This window comes from Procambarus clarkii, chromosome 58, assembly GCF_040958095.1.
Source record: "Procambarus clarkii isolate CNS0578487 chromosome 58, FALCON_Pclarkii_2.0, whole genome shotgun sequence".
Classification (NCBI taxonomy): domain Eukaryota; kingdom Metazoa; phylum Arthropoda; class Malacostraca; order Decapoda; family Cambaridae; genus Procambarus; species Procambarus clarkii.
The window spans coordinates 9,694,512-9,711,359 of NC_091207.1; the positions used below are offsets into that span (position 1 = coordinate 9,694,512).

Below are 16,848 nucleotides of genomic sequence, written 5' to 3' on the forward strand. Positions count from 1 at the left end.
CGGCGGTTTTGGCTGGAACACGAGGCGATGCTGGGTACTGGAACTTTTGCTTCCAGAAAAAAATTTCTGGATCCCACTGCTGCTACCAGTATTCGTTTGCCTTGTTCGGGTTGAATGTAGACACAGTAGTCGCTTCTGTATATATTTATTGAGTGAGGCAAACAGGTGTATAACTGGCCAGCCGAGGTCCACCTACTCTGGGTCTGTGAGGATAACTGAGGCTGCTGGGAGCATGCTTGATGCTCCTCTGTCTGGCATGACGTCAGAGGCCTACTTGCCTGTGATTGGTTACATTTCAACTGACAGAATTTGAGTATAACACACCCTCACCACGTTCGCCCTCCAGCACTACAGGTAGGTCACCCTCCACCCTCACCCTCCAGCACTACAGGTAGGTCACCCTCCACCCTCACCACACTCGCCCTCCAGCACTACAGGTAGGTCACCCTCCACCCCTCACCCTCCAGCACTATAGGTAGGTCACCCTCCACCCTCACCACGCTCACCCTCCAGCACTACAGGTAGGTCACCCTCCACCCTCACCACGCTCGCCCTCCAGCACTACAGGTAGGTCACCCTCCACCCTCGCCCTCCAGCACTATAGGTAGGTCACCCTCCAGCACTATAGGTAGGTCACCCTCCACCCTCACCACGCTCGCCCTCCAGCACTACAGGTAGGTCACCCTCCACCCTCACCACGTTCGCTCTCCAGCACTACAGGTAGGTCACCCTCCACCCTCACCACGTTCGCCCTCCAGCACTACAGGTAGGTCACCCTCCACCCTCACCACGCTCGCCCTCCAGCACTACAGGTAGGTCACCCTCCACCCTCACCCTCCAGCACTATAGGTAGGTCACCCTCCACCCTCACCACGTTCGCTCTCCAGCACTACAGGTAGGTCACCCTCCACCCTCGCCCTCCAGCACTACAGGTAGGTCACCCTCCACCCTCACCCTCCAGCACTATAGGTAGGTCACCCTCCACCCTCACCACGCTCACCCTCCAGCACTATAGGTAGGTCACCCTCCACCCTCACCACGCTCACTCTCCAGCACTATAGGTAGGTCACCCTGTGATTTGTTATAGAACAGAGCACAGCAAACTGTATAGTTAATTACTTGCCTAATGACTCGGCTAGTGTCGGGGTGTCTCTCTAGCCAGTCACCACCAAGTATTAGTAGTGATAAACGTTACTTACTGTAGCCCCCACGGGTCTGCACTCGATCCTCACGGTGCCACGGTTCACCAGGAGAATCTCTCAGTCTGTCTCCGGCTGGCCTCGTAGCCTAAAGACGAGTGAGAACACAATCACTTCACTTGATCATGTGCCCGCCCCGACAGAGGGCTCTACCGCTCCTTATAGGTCGCCAACTGTTTGGTCGCAAGTGTTTACTGTGTCCAGTAACACCTCAGTGGAATAGTAGTAATATAGTAGGGGCCCCAGGGAATACTAATCAATTTGGTAACAGGTAAGTATATGTTTAAATCACTCACTCTTAGATAGTCTCAATAGCAACAAGGTAACGGAGGGTTGACACAAACAAGGCGGTGGTTTTGTAGTTTACTTAAAAGATCAAAGAATCATAACTCTGCATCAACAACATAGCAAAGGAATAAATGAGCAGCCTTCTCTCCGCCTCTTCACAATTCTGGAACACTCCGGGAATGGCAACACTCCCAGTTGACGTGGGTTCCCACGCTCCACATGCGGTGTTATCGAACGTTTAGCAACTTGCGAGATGCCACGCCCACTCACACTCCTCACTGTTCCTCACACTGTTCACTTCCTCATTATACTCATACTATTGGCGTGACGTCCCTCTATCGCACGTCCGCCCTTGACGAAGTGTCGTATCTAACTCCTGGCGCCACGGGGGCACACGACCCGGACCTACCTCCACTCGTGACGTCACACTTGCCAGGAGCGTTTCTCATTGGCTCCCTGTACCACGTCACCGTTCTTGGCCAACCTGGTGCCACTGACGTCATTACATTTTGGCGCGAAAACGTAGGAGTCGGCGCCATCTTGGCGTCCAAAAGGACCTAAGCCACTGGCCAAAACACTCTTCTTTAGTTAATTTCTCTCCTATGCGAGAACACCTCATGCTCCCACATATATCAAATTGTTCTCTGGAAGGCAGAGAACGTTCGGGTAAAGTAGATATGACTCTTACAGCTGGCGTGGGAGAAATATAAGGGGGGGAACACCGTCACACTAGGTACTCTGTATTTGTTGACATCAAAGGTGCCTTAGATAAAGCACGAGGAATTGCGATCCTGGACGAGCTTTCATGCATGGATGTCAAGGGAAGACTCTTGAAATGGGTTGAAGGATCTCCCTCACAGGGAGGAAAGCCAAGGTCTGCTTCAATCGAGCAGTCTCAAGAACAATGAATATGGAACTCGGGACCCCCCCAAGGCGGAGTCTTAAGCCCCACACTATTCAATGTACTTATGAACGCCATTGCAAATATTGATTTTCCAGAAGGAACACAACAAGTGGGATATGCAGATGATGTCTAATACAAGCCCCAACCTTGGGAAAAATTAAACAGTCCATTGAACTCCTTGGAAGGAAATGCAATGAGCTCGGTTTCACTCTCCACAAACAAGACGAAGGCATACTCTCATCACAAGCGGGGAGAAAATGAAGAACTGTAAATTAATGGTGTAACACTTGAATGGTTGACCACTATCGGTACCTTGGCGCCACTGTCGGCTCTAACAAGGGGAAGAAAGAGGAGCTCAACCAACTCATAGGAACATGCAAAAGTCGACTCAGGGCACTGAAAGCTATGACCTGGAATGGACATGGAGCCTCTATTGCCGTGCTTAAAATTATGTACACAGCCTATGTGCGCTCCGTCATAGACTATGCCGCACCAGTTTTGTGCACCTACTCCCAAAACGATATGAAAAGGCTCGAAAGCATTCAGAATGAAGCCATGACAATCATTCCAAGAACTGTCAAATCGTCTAATCTACGAGAGGAGTTGTCCCTCCCCAGTGTTAAAAGCAGAATTAAGGGACTGAATGCTAAGCTTGCAATTAGGAGAGTCAGGGATCCCTATTACAATGATATTGCCAAGAAAAAAATGAGTTCTGTGCTGCTAACAGGAGGAAACAGGAGAAGAAAAAATGGCATCACAGATCAGTCTGCTACCTCGAAGAACTTCACGTGCTCGAGCAAGCCCGTGAGCTCCTGCCTGTAGAGAGGTTACCTCCCTGGGAGGTAACACTCCCATGTTGGAATATGCGGGAATGAACGAGCAGATGTGCTGGCTGCTGAAGGCGCTGAAGGAGACCATATTGAATACTTATACCCAAGACTCTACTATAAATTAGAGATATTGTCAGGCAACATCACCGTGACAAGGTAACTGAGGAAAGGAGGATAGAAGCACAAATCAGCAAATCTGTACGATGGTACAACATGGTTGCAGCTGGCAATCCCAATCATTATGGACGAAGAGGAGGTGGCAGCTGGAGAGAATCAGTAATAGCGAGAATCCCTCTTGGATACAAATATCCATGGAGATCCGGAATGGAAACAACAGCTGAGCAGCGGAGTTGCAGAATCTGTGATGCGAGTGTGATGAGATTGACAGACACCGCCTTGACCACTACCTGAGAGAATGTGAACACCTGAGAGACATTAGAAATATGTGTAGAATAATAAACCCCACATTGTTTGAGTTAGAAAAACACTATTTGTCAAATATTGATACTGTTCTTAAGACATGCCCCCATTTTGCACCCGCAAGATAACGTAAGATTTTAAAGGTTGACAGATGTTAATCTTCTTGTTTGAGGAGCTGTTCACTTGAGACAGTTAAGCAAGTCCCAGCTGTGTCTGGGTACAAGTGACAGGATGAACAACCCAGCGGGTTTTCTTCCTATTGGGGAGTGTTGTACATGCTGCTATGACGGTGTGTCCACTAACAGGATGAGTGGCGCTGCCCAATACTGTCACTATGGCGGTGTCCACTCACAGGATGAGTGGTGCTGCCCAATACTGTCACTATGGTGGTGTGGTCACTCAGGATGAGTGGCGCTGCCCAATACTGTCACTATGGCGGTGTGTCCACTCACAGGATGAGTGGCGCTGCCCAATATTTATTTATTTATTTATTTATTTATTTATTTATGCATATACAAGAATGTACATAAGGAATGTGAGGATACAATTATGGTAATTACAGTCTTGTAAAGCCACTAGCACGCGCAGCGTTTCGGGCAGGTCCTTAATCTAAGAAAATTTTAAGGAGGTAAATACTTGCAAAATTTATAGAAAAAAAAATGATAACAGATTACATGGAATGAAAAAAAAAAAAAAAAAAAAGATGAGAGAAAATTATAGGTACAGTATATTAAAGCACATAGGTAGCTATGATTGATTGCAATGACAGCTTAAAATGGTAGTTGACAACAAATTGGTAGGCACAATACAGCAGAAACAATATAAGATTGATTGCAATGACAGCTTGAATGGTAGTTGACAAAAATTGGTAGTCACAATACAGCATATGGCTAGCACATAAAAGAAGACAGCAATGAACACAATGATAAGGTTGTTTGATATTACATAAAAATTAGGAGATTGGGTACCACTAGGTACAGAGCAAATTAAAGCTCAGTGTAGGAAACTAAATAGATGAAGTTAGGTACTTTTTGGTTTTGCTTTTAAATAAGGCAAAAGTTTTACAGTTTTTCAATTCACTAGGGAGTGAGTTCCATAGACTAGGTCCCTTAATTTGCATAGAGTGTTTACACAGATTAAGTTTGACCCTGGGGATATCAAAGAGATATTTATTTCTGGTGTGGTGATAATGGGTCCTATTACATCTGTCCAGGGAGAGTTTCAGAGCATGGTTTGCATTTAAGAACAGGGTTTTGTAAATGTAGTTGACACAAGAGAATGTGTGGAGGGAGTTAATATTTAGCAAGTTTAGAGATTTAAACAAGGGAGCTGAGTGTTGTCTGAAAGCAGAGTTAGTTATTATTCTGATAGCAGATTTTTGCTGTGTGATGATGGGCTTAAGGTGGTTTGCAGTGGTAGACCCCCATGCACAGATACCATAATTAAGATAGGGGTAGATTAGTGCATAATATAGTGAGAGGAGAGCAGAGTTAGGAACATAATATCTGATTTTGGAGAGTATACCAACTGTCTTAGAGACTTTCTTAGTTATGTGTTGAATGTGGGTGCTGAAGTTGAGTCTCTTGTCTAGGAATAGGCCAAGAAACTTGCCATCATTTTTATTACTGATGTTAATGTTGTCTATCTGTAGCTGAATTGCATTTGATGATTTGTTTCCAAATAAGATGTAGTAAGTCTTTTCGATGTTTAATGTTATTTTGTTCGTTGACATCCATAAGTGGACTTTTTTTAATTCATTATTCACAACATTATTTAGTGTATGTGGGTTGAGGTTTGAGTAGATAAGGGTAGTATCGTCAGCAAACAATATAGGTTTGAGAATATTAGAGACATTAGGCAGATCGTTTATATATATAAGAAATAGAAGAGGTCCTAAGATGCTGCCCTGTGGCACTCCAACGGTAATTGGTAGAGTGGAAGAAGTTGTATCATTGATGGTTACATATTGGTGTCTGTCACTAAGTCACTATGGCGGTGTGTCCACTCACAGGATGAGTGGCGCTGCCCAATACTGTCACTATGGCAGTGTGGTCACTCACAGGATGAGTGGCGCTGCCCAATACTGTCACTATGGCGGTGTGTCCACTCACAGGATGAGTGACGCTGCCCAATACTGTCACTATGGCAGTGTGGTCACTCACAGGATGAGTGACGCTGCCCAATAAACTTTTCCCTCGGGGCAAAATTTAAAAACAACTGGCTGTCGTTGAGTGTGTGAGAGGGGTTTAAAAATTACATACCTCGTTATTGAAACATCAGGATATCATAGTTGTCCATAGTGCTGAGCTCGCTATGTAAAAAAAATTCTGAGGTTGGAAGAAAACGCGCTCAGATTGGGGACTTGTTTATTTTATAATGGTAAATAATAAATTAATAATAAATTAATAATAAATAATAAATTATTAATAAATAATAAATTAATAAATAATAAATTAATAATAAATATTATTATTATTATATAATAAATAATAATAATAACAAATAGTATAATGATAAGCAATTATTTTTAATGAATCAAATAGCTAATTAGGGTGGATAAATAATTGGTGACTAATGCATAACAATAAAGTATTAATTGATCTTTATCCACAGTCTCTGTACCTAAAGCCTACTAATTCCATTGACGTTAATGAGATAATCCTTTCCCTTAAAACCAAGTCTGGTGCCCTTGAGGAGATACCAACTTTAATTTTCTAAAAAGTCTCCAGATTTCTAGCTCCTGCTATTGCATTGCTCTTCAACAAGTCACTTGAACTCCAAACCTTTCCAGATATTCTAAAAAAAGCGAGAGTAACACCTGTCCACAAATGTGGTGATCTCACAGATGTTAACAACTACAGACCTATCTCAATCCTGCCTAACTTGTCAAAAATATTTGAAAAACTAATCTACAAATTAAGCAGCTTTACTCTTATCTAGCCAAACACAATATACTTAGCTCTTATCAATATGGCTTCAGACCCAAAAAAAAGCACTAACGATGCACTTATTAGTATGATTAACTTGATTCATGCAGCACTTGATAAAAATAGTTCCCTGTTGGGTTATTTGTGGACCTGCGTAAGGCTTTTGACACTGTCAACCACCAAAACCTTCTTCTTAAATTACATCATTATGGAGTCAGAGGACACTCCCTGCAATACCTCAAATCTTACCTTACTGACAGGCTCCAGTATGTTTCTGTGAATAATTCAATTTCTCCCACCCTACCCATCAACATTGGTGTTCCTCAGGGCAGCATACTTGGCCCTCTCCTCTTTCTCATCTACATTAATGACCTTCCAAATGCCTCCCAACACCTCAAACCAATTCTATTTGCTGACGACACAACCTTCATCTTCTCCAGTCCTGACCCCCTTGCTCTAAATGTCGCTGTGAATACTGAGCTAAATAAAGTCCATCTTTGGCTAACTGCCAACAAACTCACCCTTAACATTGACAAAACTTTCTATATTCTGTTTGGCAATAAATCCTCTAGTCAAATAAATCTCAAAATAAACAATACCCAAATTTGTAACAAATTAGATGGCAAATTCCTTGGCATTCTCATTGACTACAAGCTGAATTTCCAGGGACACATTCTAAATATATCAAAAAAAGTTTCAAAAGCTGTTGGCATTCTTTCTAAGATCAGATATGTTCCTCGCCCTGCCCTGGTGACTCTCTATTACTCCCTCATCTATCCATATCTCAACTATGGTATTTGTGCTTGGGGTTCTACTACCCAAAATCATTTACGTCCTCTAATTACTCAACACAAAGCTGCTATTAGGACAATATCAAACTCTGGCCCCAGACATCACTTGGTACCCCTACTCAAATCTCTAAATATGTTAGATATTAAGTCACTGCACATTCTCTCATGTGTATTATACATATATAAAACACTGAACTGTAATGCCAATCCTGACCTCAAAAGCTTCATAGAAGGTTGTAACAGAACCCATGAGCACCACACCAGAAATAAATACAGTTTTGATATTCCAAGAGTACGACTTAATCAAACTAGAAATGCTCTACAAATCAAGGGGAATTAGAATGTGGAATGACCTTCCCAACCATGTTAAAGACTGTACCTCTCTCAACCAGTTTAAAGTAAAAACGAAGTACTACCTAATAAATTCCCTGTAACCTACCTTACCCCTCTATTGTCAACCCATGTCTGCTTTTTTAAAAAACAACGCTGTTTGTCGACCTAATTGTTATTTGTGCTGCTTTTTCAGCCATGTTCCCCCCCTTTTTTGTCTTTATTTTTATTTGTTCTCAACACATTTTATTCTTTATATCCAATTAGTATTAAGTTTTAGTCATTAATGTTAAATTTTTCCTGCCCGAAACACTTTGCGTAATAGTGGCTTTAGGCATTGTATGTACTAGCCCTAACTATAAATCCATCACTCTTTGTAAAATCTCTTGTATGTATGTACCTTACCTAAATAAACATTTTGATTTTTTTTTTTAGTGGCTTTAGGCATTGTATGTACTAGCTCTATCTATAAATCGATCAAATTTTGGAAAATCTCTTGTACACGTATGTATGTACCTTACCTGAATAAACATTTTATTTTATTTTATTTTTTTTTTTAAGAATAATTATAATGAATAATCATTATAATGATAAAGTATTAAATCAATTACAATTAATAGTTACAATAGCAGCAGTCTCCGTGGTGTAGTGGTAAGACACTCGCCTGGCGTTCCGCGAGCGCTATGTCATGGGTTCGTATCCTGGCCGGGGAGGATTTACTGGGCGCAATTCCTTAACTGTAGCCTCTGTTTAACGCAACAGTAAAATGTGTACTTGGATGAAAAAACGATTCTTCGCGGCAGGGGATCGTATTCCAGGGACCATAGGATTAAGGACTTGCCCGAAACGCTACGCGTACTAGTGGCTGTACAAGAATGTAACAACTCTTGTATATATCTAAAAAAAAAACAAAAAAATAAAAAAATTACATCTATAGTTAGTAATTGAAAGTTGCATTATTTGAATTTACACTAATTACAATTCATGGTAATATTTCTTAGCTATCTGCAGGCTTAGCACTTTGGGGGTTCCGGCGGAGCACCCCCCATCCCGTGAGGGCCAACGGCGCGGAACCCCTAACCCCGAAGGGCAAGCGGCGGCTGGCCGCTGTAACTAGGAATGTGACTACTCGCACTGTGGCTGTAACTGTGCCCGTGACAGGTTTTCCTGACTGATAAAGTTACCAAGCCATGATATTCCCACGCCGGCCGATGTCTCAGCCCACCCAGGGGATGGAGGGGACTGCACCAACTAACCAGGAACCCGTCAGCCAAGAACACGGTCCTGGGAACAGTGCATCCAGATGTGCAACCAGAGGATCCAGATCCAGAGGAACATGTCGGGTGTGTGACGAATCTCAATGCATTAGAAACGATAGAACCCTACGCCAACACAACAACTGTGAGGGTTCACAGACAGTACCTGTAGAGAGAGAAGGCCCACAGGTCCCCTCAGCACCCCCACACATTCCAGCAAACTTCGTGTCATCAGATGACCTCCTGGGGGCCATCAAAGCATCCACGACCAGAACTCTTCCCCCACATTCCTAAAGCAGCACGCCCATTTACAGCAGGGAAATATACAGACCTTCTAAGGAAAGTGAATGAACGGTCTGCAAATCTTAATGCTGCGGTCACCATCAAAGCATGGCATAATTTGCTCCTGTTTGGCAATATTTGCTTAGGCGTACCTGCAAGGGGAGGTAAGTCACTAGCCTCATCAGTCACTAGGGCAATAAATAATTTCCCCAGAGCTGACAACTTGATCTTCATCCCTCCTTAACACAAAAACCGTCATGGCAGACCCAAGAGTTCCAATGACAATTTTAAACTAGGAACACAAATGACCAAGAAAAATGAATGGAGCAACACAGTAGGAGCAATTAGGTTACTTACCAGCGAAGACGCAATCGCCCCTAGAAATCCCGCTACCGCCGACTCACTGAGAGAGAAACACCCTCCTAGAGTACCGAGGGTGCCCACTGCTCAGGACACAAATGTCCCGGGCATGGGACCTCTATTCCTCCAAGCGTCAGAGGTATACAATGCCATCATGTCATTTCCGCCAGGCTCAGCAGGGGGATACACTGGAGTAAGACCTCAGCACCTCAAGGAGATGGTAAATCCAGTTCTCGGCGAAGTTGCCAAGACACTATTGTCAGAGGTCATGAAGTTTGTCAACAACTGCCTCTCTGGGTTGATCCAATATACATTTAAACCCTTTTTCTTCGGAGCATCCCTTTGTGCCCTTAAGAAGAAGGATGGTGGAGTCAGACCCATTGCCGTGGGTAACACACTTCGGCGCCTTGTTGCTAAGACAGCTGTCAGAAAAATTAGCATAGACGCTGCAACGATGCTTCGACCCTATCAACTAGGTTTTCGTGTCCCTCATGGCTGTGAAGAAGCAGCTCATGCAGCACGAGCCTATATCAAGCACCTCCCAGAAAATAAGGCATTAATTAAATTAGCCTTTAAAAATGCCTTCAACCAGGTAAAAAGGGATGTGGTACTGGAAACAGTTCGAACAAGCTTTCCTTCTCTACTCCCCTTCGTCTCAGCAGGGTACAGTAGAGAATCGGCGCTGTTGTTTGGGGAACATGAAGTTGTTTCCGCAGAAGGTGTCCAGCAGGGAGACCTGCTTGCCCCTTTCCTTTTTTGCATGGCTGTTAAAGAGGTCACAAGCAGGTTGACCAGCGAACTCAACATCTGGTTCCTGGACGATGGCACCCTGGCAGGGACACAGGAGTCCCCGCTAGAAGATCTACAGCTGGTGAAATCTAAGGGAGAGGAGTTAAGACTCACCCTAAACCCATCAAAGTGTGAAATCATCTCGTCCAGCCAACCAACCATAGATGCAGTGCGAATCATATTGCCAGAAGCCCAAGTGATCGCTCTCACCGACAGTGTGCTGCTAGGGGCACCTCTGGGCTTGAGCGCCATTGAGGTAGTCCTCGAAGAAAAGCTGAACGACCTGAGGAGGATGGAGGGAAGAATAGGGGCTTTGGACGACCACGATGCTTTGTACCTTCTCACAAGGTGCCTGGCTTTGCCCAGACTGACCCTTTTTTTTTTTAGATATATACGTACAAGAGTTGTTACATTCTTGTACAGCCACGTACTAGTATGCGTCTCGTTTTGGGCAGGTCCCTGGAATACAATCCCTGCCACGAAGAATCGTTTTTACAACCAAGTACCCATTTTACTGTAGAGTTAAACAGAGGCTACAGTTAAGGATTTGCGCCCAGTAAATCCTTCCTGGCCAGGATACGAACCCATGACAAAGCGCTCGCGGAACGCCAGGCGAGTGTCTTAATTACCACTACACCACGGAAGCGTAAATCTATTGGTAAAACTAGTAAAACTGGACCTATTTCCTAAGGTGTGCTCCCTCCTTCGACAGCCCAAAATTAACAGAATATGACTCACTCCTAAGGTCAATAACCGTGAAAGTGTTATTAAACCTCTCCCTGCAAGATGACCAATGGGATCAAGCAACGCTCCCAGTTAGACTTGGAGGTATAGGTATTCGCAAGGAGACACAGTTAGCATTGCCGGCATTCTTATCCTCGACCAGTGCTACAGGTGAATTAGTTAAGGAAATACTACCGGAATACCTAAGAGGCTCCATTGGGATTCATGATCCCAAATTCGCGGAAGGAACCGGTCAGTGGGACATTCTTGTCAACTCTCACCCTCGACTGACTTTTCCAAATTTATTTATTTATTTATTTATTTATTTATTTATTTATATACAAGAAGGTACATTGGGTTTGAAAGAATACATAGCATAGTATTTACAATCTTGTAAACCCACTAGTACGCGCAGCGATTCGGGCAGGTCCTTAATCTAACAGATAATTTTAAGTAGGTAAATTCGAGCAGAATTAATAAAATGATAACAGATACATTGCAAGAAAAAATGAGATGAGAGAGATTAGTAAATATAGTAAAGCACATTGGTATATTAAAGCTTTGATTGATTACATTGACAACTTTATTGGTAATTTAAACAAGATTAATAGACACCATACAGCAGATTGAAAGCACATAAAAGAAGACATCAATGATCACAATGGTAAAGATGTTCAGATTGGGTACATAAGGATTGGGAGATTGGGTAGCAATAGATGCGGTGCAATTTTAAAGCAAAAGGTAAAAAACTATAACGATGAAATTAGGTACTTTTTAGTTTTGTTTTTAAATGACGCAAAAGTTGGACAACTTTTCAATTCATTAGGGAGTGAGTTCCATAGACTGGGTTCCTCTATTTGCATAGTGTGTTTACACTCTAAATGTTAAATGACTGCAAACAGTCCAAATGGGTTGTACATGTTGAGTGTTATACATGGTGAGTTATAAGTTATATATGTTGTGTTCTTCAGCGTGGAGGTGTTGACGTGGGCGGAGGCCGGAACAACGCTGGTGACTGTGGAGGCCGCCGACGACGACCAGCTTCAGTACAACCGTCACCTCCACTTCTTCCAGGCCGACCCTCACACACCCTTCCACCTCGACCCCTTCCTCGACCCCCCGTGAGTATACACCGCTCTGCCACCCCCTGAGTATACACCCCTCCTCCACCCCCATGAGTATACACCACTCCTCCACTCCCTGTGAGTATACACTGTTCTTCGACCCCACCGAGAGTATACAATGCTCCTCCACCCTGTCTTACTGTCACCCCTCCAATATTTTCCAGTTTCCAGAACAACTTCTTATGGGGAACTCTGTCGAAAGTCCTTTTTAGGTCCAGATAGATGCAGTCAACCCAACCATCTCTTTCCTGTAATATCTCTGTGGCTCGATCATAAAAACTGAGTAAGTTCGTTACACAGGATCTTCCAGATCGAAAACCATACTGTCTGTCTGATATTATATCGTTTTCCTCCAGGTGTTCTACCCATTTAGTTTTAATTATTTTTTCCAATATTTTGACTATTATACTTGTCAATGATACAGGTCTATAATTAAGGGGGTCTTCCCTACTTCCACTTTTGTAGATTGGAACTATGTTAGCCTTTTTCCACATATCAGCTACAACTCCTGTAAACAGGGATGCCTGACAAATCAGTTGAAGTGGAATGTTAAGCTCAGGTGCACATTCTCTCAGAACTCATGGTGAAACTCCATCTGGGCCAACTGCTTTGTTCTTATTTAGCTCCTTGAGCTTTTTTTTCCACTTCATCTCTAGACACCTCTATGTCAGATTCAGATTCAGATTCAGATGTGCTCTATGTTGTTCTCTAGAATTTTTATTGTGTTTGGTTCCCTGAAGATTTAATTTTGTACAAACACATTTTGGAACTTTTCGTTTAATGTTTTACACATTTCCTTTTCATTTTCTGTGAATCTAATTCCCATTTTCAACCTCTGAATATTATCCTTTACCTGCAATTTGTTGTTTATGAATTTATAGAATAGACCTGATTCTGTTATATATTTGTCTGCAATCCCTTTTTTAAAATTTCTTTCTGCCTCTCTCCTCATTGCCGTGTAGTTGTTTCTCGCATCTTTGTATCACTGGTATGTTTGGGGGTTTGGCCTCTTCCTGTATTGATTCTATTTTTGTGTCTTTTGGTCTCTGGCCCTCTCACAATTTCTGTTGAACCACTCCTGTTTCCTAGTTCTGCATCTCTGTTTTGGTATAAATTTGTTCGTGCCTTTATCATATATTTCACAAAACTTGACATACATCTCATTCACTTCCTTGCCTAGCAACAAGTCTGAACAATTATACTCACTAAAAAAATTTCTAAGGTCGCCATAATGTCCTCTCCTGAAGTCAGGCTTTTCAACTGCTTCAACCTCCTTATTTTCTTATACCAGGGGCTGTGCCCTGGGTATGCAGGTTTGAACCCTGATCGGGTCATATAGAGTTCTTAAATATATATGTATATGAGGTCAAGCAATTATTCCATTTCCACTTGTAATTGTAAATTGAGCCAAGCTATTGCATCATGAGGTCAAGAAATTATTCCATTTCCACTTGTAATTGTAAATTGAGCCAAGCTATTGCATCATGGTTCAAGACTGATAAAAGGTTATACTTTTCGTGCTGAGCACCTTATATGACATTACACAGCAGGCCAGGTCCTGGAGCTGAGGACTGGCCACTTGCAACATTGCATTCTATGTATACTGTGTGGTTACTACCAATAATGTTAGGGATGAGGAGTATAAGGAGAGGTGTGTTACAGTGCGTGGTCCCCGGTGCTGGTGGAGGCGGAGAGTGGGCGTGTGTGTGTGGGCAGGACGCTCCACCTCCACGCCTCTCCTCTGCGTCTCCTGGTGGGCGCCGTCGACGGTGGCTCCCCGCAGCGCTACGCCCTCGCCAACCTCACCGTCTACATCAGGAACATGTCAGGTACAATAGTCTTTGTCAGGTACAGTAGTCTTTGTCAGGTACAGTAGTCTTTATGTCGGATACAGTAGTCTTTGTGTCAGGTACAGTAGTCTTTATGTCAGGTACAGTAGTCTTTGTGTCAGGTACAGTAGTCTTTCTGTCGGGTACAGTAGTCCTTATGTCAGGTACAGTAGTCTTTACGTTGGGTACAGTAGTCTTTGTGTTGGGTACAGTAGTCTTTATGTGGGGTCAATGGGCCGATGTCACGAGGACAAGGGTGCATCTCATTCATTCTATCCCAGGGCTCTGGGACAACTGTGGCATTTTCTTTGGCAATGATGGGCTTGAGGTAATTTGCAGAGGTTGAACCACATGCACAGATACTGTATTTAAGATAGTGATAGATTAGCGTGTAGAATAGTGAGAGGAGTGCAGAGTGTGGAACATCTGATTTTAGAGAGTATACCAACCATTTTTTAGATATTTTTGGTTATGTGTTGTATGTGGGTGCTGAAGTTGAGTCTCTTGTCTAAGTATAGGCCAAGGAACTTTCCATCATTTTTATTGCTCATGTTACCATTGTCTATCTGAAGCTGAATTTCATTTGTTGATTTACTCCCAAATAAAATGTAGTACAGTAGGTCTTTTCTATGTTTAGTTAAACCCAAATTTTACTACAGTGCACCAAAAAAAATCCTCAAATTATGCTACAATGTACTTAGAAATAATCCTCAAATTTTAGTAAAATATACCTACTGTTTTCTTACAATGTACCTGTTAACTTTTTTCAATTTTGCTACAAATTACCTACTTAAAATTATCTGTTAGATTAAGGACCTGCCCGAAACACTATACGTGTTAGTGGCTTTACAAGATTGTAAAAACACCAATGCTATGTACTTTCCTAAAACCATTGTACCTTCTTGTATATATATAAATAATTAAATAAATAAATAAAATAGTGAGTTTATTGGTTGACATCCATGAGTGGACCTTTTAAAAATATTATTTACAATATTATTTAGTGTGTGGTGGGTGGGTTATTATGTTTTGTATTATTTATATATACAAGAGTTGTAACATTCTTGTACAGCCACCAGCACACATAGCATTTCGGGCAGGACCTTAATCTTGTGTTCCCAGGAATATGACCCGCCAAATCGTTTAACAACCAGGTACCCATTTTACTGTTGGGTGAACAGAGGCTACAGTTAAGGATTGACACCCAGTAAATCCTTCCCGGCCAGGATATGAACCCAGGACAAAGCACTCGTGAAATGTCAGGCGAGCACCTTACCACTACACCACGTGGACAGTATAAATAGATGAATAGGATAGATGAAGGTAGTATCATCAGCAAATATGTATTGTATGGGTCGTTAAAGGAATACATAACAGAGTTTGCTTGTGGCAGCCCCGCTTGATGTGGAGGTGAGCAACACCAGCGACTCCACCATGACGGTGTGCTGGTCACCCCCTGCACACGGCCTCCCTCAGGGCTACCTCCTCACCTACACACCTGCCCTGGCTCATCAAAGCTACAGCAAGGGTTCCCTCAACCACACCATGGCACAGCTCCAGTCTAAGGTAAGCACCTAGTGTATACATGACTGATGGCATTCTCTCTCTACATCACTTTTCATTCTCAAGCTTATAGCATCTTAGACCAGTGGTAAAGTCTACAAACTACTCTCTCATGTAATACTGTATAACTTGATGCTGTACTCACAAAACTCACTATAATAAATTAAATTTTTTCCAAGAGCTCAATACGGTATTTTGTTAACTCGCACTCGCATATATTTATCTTTCTCCTTGTCAAGATGCAGGTGATTGGTAGCAATGGCAGCTTGGATGAGGAGCAGACAGCCAGAAGTGGGGTAGAGATGAAGCGGTACTGTGCTATAGTGGACGGCCTGGTCAGGTGGACGGAGTACCTGGTGGGCGTGAGAGCATGGTCGGGCGACCAGGTTTCCATGGCTGCCACACCCATCCTTGCCACCACAAGAAGTGACTGTGAGTACAGTTATCATATTCGAACTTAATAATATTTGCCATCCTTCACTTGCAGAATGTTTGGATGAGCAGTATGTTCACTTGAATAAATGTTCCTTGGTGACGCTTAGAATATAAGGCATCATGAATGTAGAATCAGCAGTCTTGACTCCAATAGTGGTTCAGTGACAAAAATTCTGGATATACAATAAAACTTTCCCCTCACCATCGACAGTCATCATCATACAAAGATAACTCAAACAAGACGCTACAGCCTGGCTACAAAGCAGACAATCACCAGCATACGAAGATAATTCTGCCATCCTTGTCAAAATATTTGAAAAGCTAATCTATAAGCAGCTTTTCTTATATCTAGCCAAACTCAATATACTTAGCTCTTGCCAATATGGTTTCAGACCCAATAAAAGCACTAACGATGCACTTATTAGTATTATTAACTTGAAACATATAGCTCGTGATAAAAATGAGTTCCCGGTTGGGTTATATGTGGAGCTACGCAAGGCTTTTGACACTGTCAACCACCAAAACCTTCTTACATTACATCATTATGGAGTCAGAGGTCACTCCCTGCAATACCTTCAGTCCTACCTTACTGACAGGCTCCAGTATGTTTCTGTGAATAATTCAATTTCTCCTACACTACCCATAAACATTGGTGTTCCACAGGGCAGCATACTTGCCCCTCTCCTCTGTCTCATCTACATTAATGACCTTCCAAATTCCTCTCAACACCTCAAACCAATCTTATTTGCTGATGACACAACTTTCATTTTCTCCAGTCCTAACCCTCTTGCTCTAAAT

The 16,848-nt window shown here is 42.8% G+C and overlaps 1 protein-coding gene across 1 annotated transcript in view; it reads left to right on the forward strand.

Annotated features, from left to right (window-relative positions):
* The window catches only part of LOC123767978 (uncharacterized), a 268,631-nt gene that overhangs the window by 110,863 nt on the left and 140,920 nt on the right, over positions 1 to 16,848 (forward strand). Inside the window, exons 4-7 of the mRNA XM_069306497.1 lie at positions 12,071 to 12,220; positions 13,886 to 14,052; positions 15,446 to 15,618; positions 15,855 to 16,047. Coding sequence (XP_069162598.1) covers positions 12,071 to 12,220; positions 13,886 to 14,052; positions 15,446 to 15,618; positions 15,855 to 16,047 — 683 coding nt within the window. The remainder of the gene's footprint in view (positions 1 to 12,070; positions 12,221 to 13,885; positions 14,053 to 15,445; positions 15,619 to 15,854; positions 16,048 to 16,848) is intronic.